Genomic DNA, 12,028 nt, shown 5'->3' on the forward strand with positions numbered 1-12,028 from the left:
ATGTTAGCCAAGTATTTTGAAAGTAACACTAAAAGTAGTTGACTCAAAGGAATAAAGATTCATGAGTATGGATCCTATAGACCATCTGTGAACTCCAATTGTGCATTTAAAAAACGGAGTAAGAAGAGATTTCCTGGAGTTTAACTAGTTTTAGATGGGTCAAGGCTCTTTTTGGAAGTGAGCCTTTGATAGCATCATTGACTTACATATATTAGTAGAAGGAAGCATCTGTAAAGCTGAACTAAACTGAAGAGCCTGTACAAAAGATGGGTCCAAATATGTTTGTAAAATATCATTGATAAAGTGCGAGTATTCATTGTACTGTGTCATGTTATGGGGGTAATTATGGACCTTCTTTGTTCTTATCCAACTATTATTAAGTTGGAGGACTGTTTATTTGATAATTTAATAAGTTTGTCACGAAAGCTGAACCAATCGTGCTGATTTTGTAATGATTTATTTTCTGCAGTCTCTACTGGCAAGTCTGTTTTATGGGTTATCTAACAATCGAATTTTGAGAAAACCTTTTTTTAATATATATATATACACTGTTGCTGCATAGATTGTTGTCATCCGATTCAGAAATAATTTGATAGTGCAACTTACATATTATCATCATTACCTTTTACGATCGCTAAATAACATCACCTAAGCACACAATAAAAAAAACCTTAAACAACAATAGGGCGGCACAATTGGCCATCAAATTATCACAGTTAGTAGTCTAACTCTTGTTTTATGGGTGCGTTTAAAGTTTATACCGTTCAGTAGTCATCCCTTCAAGAAAAAATAATAAATCGCTCATTCAATCCGCCACATTTTTTTGGAGGACACTGCTGTGCGCCGTTGCTTCCCCCGCGCTAAAACAAAATAAAGAATCCACTTTACGGTACGTTTACCCTGTGAAGCGCTTCGAGAAGTCTGGAGGACGCGATAAGGCGCTGGACCAAATGCAAGGATTATTATTATTATTATTATTATATTCACACGTTTGTTTTCATTTGAAAGAGTCGGCATCTAAGCCTCACTCTTTCTCCCTTATTATTATTATTATTATTATTATTATTATTATTATTATTATTATCATTCCTCTCCCCTGGCCACTCCAAACCCAAGGCTGCCAGGTCGCTAAGGACGCCTTTCCCAGTGGCAGCTGATGACTGAGGTCCCAACTTTGGTCCCAACTGGTGTCACTTTTGCCACCAGCTGTGCTGAAGCCCCGCCCTCTCGCCCGATTCGGCCTCGCGATTGGTCGAGCGCCGGTGTCGATCACGAGAGCGACCCCGCCCGCCCACCCACGCGCCCCGCCCCCTCCGCTCCGCCCCGGCCTCCGCCCGCCCCTCGAGAGGTCCTCGGGATTGGGGCGGGGCGTCCCGCCCAATCGGGCGCGTTTGTGCGTGGCAACGGCCAGGGCCGCCGCGCGACCGGAAAGGGGTCCGATTCAAAATCCTTTTNAAAAAAACCTGCGGGAAAATAAAACGCGAAGGGAGAAGAGGGGAGAGGGGGGGTGGGGGGCACGGGATGAGCTTCGCAGCGTCCAAAAAAAACACACGCACACACACAAAAAAAGAAAAGAAAACAGGGCCCCAACGGTGATGGGACAATTGGGCTACTTTTGGGCTCGGGGGGGGGAGGAGGAGGAGGCGGGTGGTCGGCGCAGGCGCAGTGGAGACCTGCGCAGCCAATGGTGAGGCGGTGCCCCGCGTCCACAGGTTGCGGAGGCAAACACAAATGTCGGTTGGAAGCAACGACTCTCTCTGTGTGTGTGTGTGTGTGTGTGTCCCTCTCTCCCTCTCCCTCTCTCTCTCGCTCTATCCTCCCATAATAAATAGCTCCTGGTTAGCCCTCCTCCCTCCCTCCACTCCACTCTCCTCTCCTCGAATCCCCCTTCACTCCCCCCCCCCCCCCCGCCCCCCCCCAACGGGTTTTCTTATTTAAATTTCAACCGTATTAACGGTCGTCGTCCTCCACCCGCGGGTTGGGGGGGGGGGGAGGAGAGGGAGAGGGGGAGGGGAGGGGGAAGATGAGTGGGAGCGACGAGCAGTGGTCCAGATGTGGCCAAGGCCTCGGCGCCAGAGATTCCACGTTCACTGCACCGACAGACGGAGGAGGTGAGAGCCCGGGCCCAGTGTGAGATGATGATGATGATGGTGGTGGTGGTGATGGTGGTGGTGGTGGTGGTGGGAGAGAGGGGGCGGTGGTGGTGGTGAGTGTTGGATTGCTGGATGATGATGATGATGATGATGATGATGATAATCCTTGCGTTTGGATGGAGCCGCCTCAGCGGGGTCTTCGAGACGGCTCGAAGCGCTTCGCGTGCCGGGCGCCCCGGGAGTGAGCCGACGACCGGGCGTCGGTGTGGCCCGGACCGACCTCGTGCCGCTTTCGGATCAATCCGCCCCGTTTAAAGCTCCCGGGTCCGGGCTCAGGCGCAGGTTACCGAGGTCCCGAGGCGCTCGCTGCTTGGGAAGCGAGGGAAGTTTCCGCCTGTTTTCCGGCCGGCGCCCACCATGAGGTTAGCCGGGCAGGCGGCTGTTTTGCGGGAGATGCTTCCGCGCGGAAATTTGCCGTTGCGTTGGTACAGTGGGCGATGCTCTTCGACGGTGAGCTGTGCGGAAAAATCCTGCGGTGCCCTTTGAGATGTCCCGGCGGAGTGACGTCTCGCTCGGATGCAAGGATTGTTATCGTTATTGTTAGAAACCGACAGGTGTTTTTTGTTTTGCGCAAGTGTTTACCCTTTTAAAATAAACAAGTGCCTCTCTTTCGCAATCGCATTGGATACATTTGTCAAAAAAGTAAACTTGTGGCCGTTTTCTGTTCCTATAATAATAATAATAATAATAATCCTTGCATTTGATATAGCGCTTTTCACGTCGGGAGGACGTCCCAAAGCGCTTCACAGAACACACTGTAAAGTGAATTGACTGTATATTTGTGGGCGAACACGGCAGCCAATTGCGCACAGCAATGTCCCACAAACAGTCGTAGATTGAAAATGACCAATTTATTATTGTTTTTTGTTTTGGAGGGATTATTGTTCCTACTGTTTGACCGAGAAGTTGAGTGTAGAAAGCCAGTTTCAAAATTCTTAGTACTGTTTCTCAAAATTAAATGTTTTTGCCAGCAGCACCTTGTTTCATTTGTGAAAATATATAATCTGTAATTTACCAGATACGTGGTGGTTCATTATTACAAATTCTTTCATTTACTCGTTGATTTGCTCTAAATGGATGAGTGGGAGTGGTAAACTTCAAAACACGCATCAACTATTTCAGAGAATAATAAATGATCAATCTATTTATCATTCTAGTATTCTTATAATAATAGGTAACAATAATCAAGGTTGGAAATTTAAATTGGTTCTCTAATCCACTCATTTGAAAAGTAGTGGACTGTTTGAATGTGTGGCCACTATATTTCCACCACGTTTCTTGATCTTGAGTTTGCCATTTGGGTAAGATGTCAAATGGAGGCAAATTTATAAGGTCATGGAAAAATGATGATGGAATTGGATTTCTTTCATGGATTATCTCTGCCTGGTTCAAGAGCAAAATTGATGTCCCATTGACCCTGATCATTGGCTCTGTGCAGTATGGAACTGAGTCATGTTGACTAGGAAGGCTCCAGGGTTTAATGCAAGGTTAGTATAATTGTCTTCTGAGCTGAGATAACCAGCACTCCCGATCTTAATCCTGCTTCTTTTTCCATATCCCTCCTCGAAATAATGCAAAATTTGCATTATTACAGCGGAATTTGTGCAGCTATAATGCTTCACATGCTGCATAGAATGTGTGCATTTGCTGTATAGATTGACACATAAAGAATAAATGAACTCCTGGAGTACCCATTGAACCACATCTTAGTGACCTTCAGGAGATAGGAGGAGGAGAAAGAGAATGGACAATTTGTTACCCACAGTGAGGAGGCTTAGTTGTATCTTAATTCAAATTAAATGGTTGACACTATCAAGATGAATTTGCTTGACAAGAAACCTGGGTCCTTTTCTTGTATAGAGTTTCATGCTTTCAATTTGTATCTAGGTATTCCAGCTTCATCAAAATTAAAATGTGTTTTACTCAAATCCTTTTAGTATATAGGAAGAAGTAATAATTTATTTATACTTTTCATTCATATTTTGCAGGAAGTCTTGGTGGAGGGGCTGAAATAAGGAGTCATGAAGATGTTATTGTCCCTCGGCATGATGTGCAGAAACTGCTTGGTGAGTTCCGAGCACTACATCAGGAACGACTGCAGCGGTTAGAGGCTACAGATGATGGAACAGAAGAAACTCTTAAGGTTTGTTTCATTTTCTAGATGTATTAAGTTAGAAAACATTTGTTCTGAAAATATGTTTAGTGCTTTTAATGTTTGCTTATTAACTGCTTAATTGTGATAATAACCGAAATATAAAAATGTCATATTAGATAAATGTGCTCTATTAGAATAATGGTATACACTTTATGAAATGGCTAATCTAGTATTAGTTTACTCTTCCCATCTATTTTCTCGTTCCAGTACCAAATCCCTCTTTACATAAAATCTTTGCTCAGCCATTGAAAGTATTTAACGTAATCTGCTGTTGGGGAGGAAAGTGGAAAGGTCATTGGGGTGAAGTTTTGTACCACTCATCAAGAGAAGGGATGTTTGTGTGGGGAATATATATTTTCCTGTTTCAAATGCACAATAATTATAATTATCATTGAATTTAATACAGCACGTCAGGAGGACATCTCAAAGTGCTTCACGGGATTTCCTGTAAAGTTTGGTCACTGTATTTTGTAGGCAAAAACTAATTTGCACACAGCAATGTCACACAAACAGCTATGAAATGGATTTCAATTTTTATTTGAGGGATTGTTGGCCAGGACACCCTTCTCTTTTTGAATGATGCCATGGGATCTTTAAAATCCATCTGAACAAGCAGAAGGAAAGCACCACAACACAGCACATCCCCAGTACTGCATTAGAGTGTCATCCCAGACCACGAGAATTCAAAGTCTCAATGTGGGACTTGAATCCATAACCTTCTGATGTAAAGGTGAGAAAGCTATCAACTGAGGCAGGCTGGGACTTTGATATTTTTATCAATAAATCCCAGGTCAGATAATGCAGATTGTTGCAGAGCAGATGTCTGTACTCTGCCCAAATAATATTATTTAGTTTCAACATCAGAAGACCAGAACACCTACAGAATTTATAAGAATTTATGTGACAGACATGGTGTCTGAGTGAGAGTGTAATGTGTGTGTTGTGCCATACACACACACGTATGACTTTTATAGCCAGCACATTGAGGAGACTTAACCAACGAGTTTGTGTCCCAGAGGTGAAAGGACAGTATTAAAAATCACTGTGCCATTCAGTATCCAGTGTTTAAACTACTTAATTGCCCTTTCCTCCACTTGTCGAGTGAATAAAGCTGACTGAATAACTTATCCTCTTGCCACTTGTATATATTACTTGTGTATATTACATCAGCTTGAACACCTAAATTTAATAATTCTGTAAATTATATAGAAAGCAATTAAAGTTAGAGGTCCTCCAGCAAAGGTAAATTAATGTTGATTTACTTTTTTTTAAAACACAAATTCACGTTAGAAATATAGTTTCAGGTATTGGAAAATCAAGTTTATTACATTGATGGGTTAGTGAAAACTATTGAACATTATTGTACTGTAATAAAAGTGACATTTTAATCAATACTGTCAAGTGCATTAGTGTTTTAACATGGAAAAGCTTTTTGCTTCTGTTTAAGAAGGTTCATCGTTAGTTCTCTGCTGCGAGCTCTAAGAGTAAGCTGAGCATCAGAATTCAATTATTGCTGCTGTATGCTATGTAGCCATTCTACATCACAGCTTGCCAAAATTTCTATCACACTCAGACTGACTGGAGGAAATAGTCTTGCAAAGCTTGGCTACAATTTAACCGCAATCAGCACGAAGCAAACTTTTTTAACCTTACTTTTAATGTTTAAATAGGTCTAAGTATGACTTTTATCGAAGGCTTGTGATACTTGCCCCTGCTGTCTGGACTCCATCCCTTCACCTCATCCCTTCACCTCATCCCTTCACCTCATCCCTTCCCTCATCCTCTTTAACCATGCCTTCAGTCATCTTCCCACCCTCACCCCTCTTGAATCCAACCCACAGCTGGACTGCCCAGTGCCTTGGGACATTCTCCTGATATGAAAGGTACTATGTCAATGCAATTTTTTGTTGTTGTTTCTCAGTTTAAAAAAAAGTTAGTTGAAAAGCAAAGAAATAGAACATTAGGACAGTGGAAGTTTTGTGAAATTTATGCCACTTAAAGCAGGAGTTAAAATTATATAAGAAAAGGGGGTAAGAAAATTAATTGAATGTTACTTAATCGGTTATTATTACAGAGTTGAACCTCCTTTACAGATTAATATTAAGGCTATTTCCAAGTCTCAATATTGAAGCAAAATCCAGCAGTAGTACTCTTCGTGAACATTGTACACCAGCTTCCCCAGGTTCTGTGTTGTTATTCATTTGGCCTCAGAACAAATTGTTGAATTTTTATTTTTTACATAATGTATAGATCCACACACACACAACCTCTTAATTGCTTTTCCCATGTTTGGTTAATTTGGGCTGGTGAACAATGCATGTGATTTCAACTGCCTCTATTTTTAGTAATGTTATTGATTAAGCAAGCATGTTAGAACAGACTTAATAAAAACTAAGCATCTATCCATATCGTCAGTTTTTTTTAAACATTCCAATTTAATCTTAGTAAAACATCTTGTGGAGTCCTGTAGCTCAGTGGTTAGAGCACTCGCTTTGCAAGCGAGAGACCTGAGTTCAATTCCAGGCAGGATGAAACCTTGGGCAAGTTTCCTTACTCCACACGCCTAATAATAATCCCTCCAAAACCAAAAACAATAATAAATTGGTCATATTCAATCTACGACTGTTTGTGGGACATTGCTGTGCGCAATTGGCTGCCGCGTTCGCCCACAAATATAGTCAATTCACTTTACAGTGTGTTCTGTGAAGCGCTTTGGGACGTCCTCCCGACGTGAAAAGCGCTATATCAAATGCAAGGATTATTATTATTATTATCTTGGATTTTATAGCGTATAGCGTATTGTGAAGCAGGCCAGGATTCATTGTGGAGCTGGTCATGTGAGGATGAGGTCATCAAGATTTTGCATTGATGGAAGTGTTTGGATTGATCTACATGTGCACCAAATTATCAGGGACCACACTTTGTCATTTTGTTTTCCTTCCTACACAACGCTGATTTCTGAATATTGGTGCTAACTGCAAGATGGTATGTGTGGTCTGAATATGTCCAGTAAACACAAGCAAATGAACTTATATAGCGTATTATGTAGGTAAATTTAAACTTGCGTTCATTGTGATGCATGTGTTTACCATCATACCCACTAAGACTCTGAAGTAATGGTGAACACCAATACAATCTGAAGAGAGAGAATCTAAAAATGTTAATTGAATTACAATATGAACTTGAGTTACTTTACTGTGATAGGAAAGCCAATTTTCCCATCAGTATTGGAATGGTAGCTCAGCATTGTTCTTGATTATTAGATGAGATATCAGCATTAGGATCACTTTTATTTAGTCAGTAGTCAAAGAGAGAGATTGGTCTTATGAAACATCTTGAATAATGATTCATTTTTATCATCGAATTCAAATATTATTTTAACTGTTATATTGTTATTATAATTTCAATATAGGTGCAGTTTAGGCAGGTATTTCACTAACTGGGTGACTTAGCTGAAATGGTAACCAGTTGTAATAGCATTTACAAAGCCAACAATAACAGTGAAATGATTTTAGTTACAAGTACAGTATATGTTTTATTGTTAAAATGTAGTTCCTTTAAATGGAAATAGACAAAAGTGATTGATTTTTGTATGTTGAGCCAGTAGAACTGCCATGCTCATGTTTGTATTCTAAAAACAAAATGTCAAACTGGAAAAGGAAAATTAGTTACATACTCCATTAAAGGCATAACTGATTCTAAAAATGATTTAGAGTAGTGTAGGTTTCCCTATCAATATTTACATTTAAAGTTTTCAGCCTGTGTTACAGTGATAGCTGATCAATACTATCTACTGCTTTATGAATTTGTACTGAAGCAATAACCATGTATTTAGGAAGTGAATAAAGATTTTACGCTGACATGTTTCACACTGTAGAGAAATGTTAAAATCCCAGAGTGCACCCTTTTGAACCAATATCTGAAAATATTAACCCACTGGTGATGGCTTGTTTGAGGATGGCATTAGTCAGTGGTTTAATTCTTCTGTTTTTCTGGAAGAACAGTGTTACTGCTGAGCATGACATAAGAAGGTTTCATTTTTCAAAGCCATCTTTGGGGAATTTTTCAGTTTTACAGAAAAGTTCTCCAGTAGAGCTATTGGACCAATTCTTGAAGACGGTTTCTATTATATGCATAGTTAACAGTGTCATTGATACTTTAGGGCAGTTTTTAGTCCATGAATTTGTTTTAAAGGAATTAAGAATTGTTTTGAGTCTAGATCAAGGTCTTTAGAACCAACATATCATTGAGAGCAGTGAATACCCTTTTCAAGAGATTTGTTCAAATCTGGTTTGCTTTGGGATTGCATTTCCTCAGGTGAAATGTAGTATTGAGAGCAATATTTATTCAGCTATTCATAAAGAGTTTGCGAATTCATGCATGTTTCTAGTCTCTGTATGTCACAGTACTATGTGGTGATCTTTGACCACAAATCTATTGAGCTGTTCCAACAATTTTAGTGTGCAAGTGCTGTTCTCCTCGGGGAATGACTGCCAAAAATGCGATTGTCCAGGTAGTCTTTAAGTTACCGTAAATGGTGAAGCTTTAATAGATAATGCAACCACTCGTATTTGGATCAGAGCAAATCAGAAAGGGTATGGTTTAAATCCAGAAGGGTTCACTGTCATTTAGTTTTAAAATCATGTTAAATCGCATGGCATCTGTATTCTGTTCTCTAGTGCTACAGCGCAGTAAGAGACTCACTTACTTTAGAAGTAGAAGTGTTTGTTCTGATGAAATGCATACAATTAAATTCATCTACAGGGTGTCTATGACGATGACAGTGCAGCATTTTTCCATGCGTAGGGATGCATTTGTGAAAAAATTAAGATTTCTATCAGTTTAGAAGTGAACCAATATTGTTGCTGAATGTCAGAACTGTTTGCAGGGGGGTTGACTTGAATTTCTTGTTAGCCAGTAGTACTGCTGAGATAAGCCAAATATTTGTGCCATTAGTCCGGTCATTTTTCCGGTTAAATCTTTTATTGTTGTTGACGAGGGAAAACAATGTTAGGGTCATGATTTCCCTTTTTTATCTATTGTACTGCAGATAAATGCTAGGATCATTAAATTATCATAGATTTTGGTGTTTTCATGATACTGAAGCCTTGTGAAGAGAAGGGATCAGTAAAATGTTCAGTGGTTAACCTGTTTCATTGTGTGATTAGTCATGTAACGTGTTCAACACCATTGGTATTCTGACTGCTCATAAATGGATGAAATATTTAACGTGCATTTAATAAATACCTAACAAATCTGTTTTTAGAATTACTGAATCTTATGTAGAGTTCATTCACACCCGCAGATAATTGTCAAAGGGTTAAAATGAAGGAGACAATGATTATTTTAACAGATAAATGGGTTCGCTTCATTCTTTTCCATAGAGATGAGTGAAAGATACTTGGTCGAGCTGTTTAAGTGCTTTAACATGGTGTTCCTATTAGTTCTGATACCTGATCTGATCTTAATGCTACGGTGTATGAAAGATGGATAGATAATCCTGGCTGCCTACAGAGATTGATGGCTGGATTGATTGATCGTCTAATCATTTGAGGAAATGGGCCTGAAAATGAATGCAACTCTGCCCTTGGCTTTCAGGGAAAATTGCAAAGTTACAGGGTAATGTGCTAAGACAGGATTTCATTTGTACCTAATATGTGGTTATATGATCCCACACAATAGCTAAATGATTAAAAAAAAGGGAAATCAAACTATATTGCTTATTTAATTTTCAAATTGATACCTTTTGTGGATTAAGATCTGATGGCAGAGAAATGTCTAATTTTATATGTTGTATGTGGGACTGTTGGATTAGGGAATAGGAAGAGACGTGTCACTGATTTGTCCTGTTCATATAATTTGCCTTATTTCTGAAGTAGCATCAAGTAATGAAACCCAAAAGGAACGAATAATCAGTCTGATTTTACACCAAATTTTACTTAAATTTTTTAACCCATAAAGAAATGAATTTGCAGTCAGATTTCTCTTGTAGCTTTAGTGTTTAAAAAAAAGCTGACTGATATGTTACAACTGTATTCAAGAATCTACAACTTCCAGCGCCTTGGGACGTCCTCCTGACGTGAAAGGCGCTTTATAAATGGAATGTTGTTGAATCTTGTTGTTCCAGTAAAATAATATGGTTCAGGTGATGTAATATGTTTTTATGCTGAAATGTTTCTGCTTGGCATGGTAGGGTAAAGAGATAGCTAATCCATTTCCCCATCTTAGAAAGAGCCAACTGTATGAAAAAGGTACAATTCCAGAGAGAAGAGAAAAAATCATTGTATTTTACATGAATTCTTTTAATGTTTACGTGGTTTGTTTTTAATGATCAGTTTAAGCAAGTTACAGGAAGAGTTGCAGAAGTCTCCCACACTGTTTCTCTCGATGAGATTTCTTGGAAGAGGGGGAAGGGGAAGAGGCATCCTTAAAGAGGTAGGATTTAAAGTGGGACTGAAGGACAGAAAGACAGGGGGCAAGACGGAGTGGCAGAAGGAGGGAGTTTCAGAGGTTATGGGCATAGGAACTGAAGCCACCAATGGTGTTGTGGAAAGAGCTTGGTTGGGGAGTAAGCCTGATCTAGCTCAGTGGAAGTTATGAACGGAGGAGTAGGATAAGAGAAGATCACAGAGATAAGCAAGTGTCAGCGAGTGGATGGATTTGTAGGTGAGGGGAACAACCTTGAATCGATCTGCTATAGTGCTACGAAGTGCTTTTCTTTTCACTAACCTATTGCAATTTTATAAAAAAAACTTTCAGTATATGGACCCAGTGTTATTAAACAGATGAATGTTATTGGCATATTTAGATTGTGCTCATTAAGCAAGTTCACAAAGTTACAAACACAAAGTTTCATGAATGACTGCACAATTAATGTTTCTTAGCAGTTTCAAGTTAAACGTTTGGTGTGCCTTTTGATCTTTATAATTGCAAACAGCTGTGTGTGTATGTACTAGTAAGTTGTATTTATGTACTATACTTGTATTAAAAAGTTAAACATGTTCATGAATGTTATTTCAGGCCATTTATGTGTAAATGATGCATGCATTGGAAACATTAATTTATATAGATTGGCTTCTTGATAAGTACAGACACTTCTAGTGTGTTGCTTTTGTACTCGCAAGAAATGACAAGTAATTCCAAATAATGGAATTACTGATTATGTCCCTTAAAAAGTCGATTATAATTATTTAACAATTAAATCAGTTTTGTAACATGGTCCATATATTTACAGGTTTTCCACAATAGTTTGCATGACTTCCCTTAAATACCTAGATGTGGATGTACTTTAGAACAAGGGCATTATGAATGGATTGTTTCACTCAGACTGTACATTTAGCTATGACGGAAGGATTTCTGTTAACATTTGCAGGCTTATAACCATTTCTTTATCTCTAGGAAATGCTAAATATAAAAGTTGTCAATTGGAACTTTTCACAAATTTCCAGGACTTCACTACTCAACAAAAGCTTTTTTTCCTGCCTTGTATTTGTTTTATATTTTAGAAACTCACTTGTTTGAGGTTCATTAAACAGTACTATAGTGTTACTTACACTAGCAAGGCAGTTTTTTTTTCTGTATGTATACAACAACATTACATTTGTATAATGCATTTCACGTCAGGAGGACGTCCCAAAGCGCTGGACAGTATACAGCATTTCAGACCCGAGCTGGGGTTGGAGGGAGAAGGGAGTGGAAGGGGGGTGACCGATATCATGGT

The 12,028-nt window shown here is 39.4% G+C and overlaps 1 protein-coding gene across 1 annotated transcript in view; it reads left to right on the top strand.

Annotated features, from left to right (window-relative positions):
* Positions 1 to 2,023: 2,023 nt before the first annotated feature.
* Positions 2,024 to 12,028, top strand: part of LOC121850145 (early endosome antigen 1-like) — a 116,150-nt gene continuing 106,145 nt past the window's right edge. Inside the window, exons 1-2 of the mRNA XM_042340385.1 lie at positions 2,024 to 2,111; positions 4,142 to 4,296. Of these exons, the coding sequence (XP_042196319.1) occupies positions 2,024 to 2,111; positions 4,142 to 4,296 (243 nt within the window). The remainder of the gene's footprint in view (positions 2,112 to 4,141; positions 4,297 to 12,028) is intronic.

This window comes from Callorhinchus milii, unplaced genomic scaffold (genome assembly GCF_018977255.1).
Source record: "Callorhinchus milii isolate IMCB2004 unplaced genomic scaffold, IMCB_Cmil_1.0 Scaffold14, whole genome shotgun sequence".
Taxonomy (NCBI): domain Eukaryota; kingdom Metazoa; phylum Chordata; class Chondrichthyes; order Chimaeriformes; family Callorhinchidae; genus Callorhinchus; species Callorhinchus milii.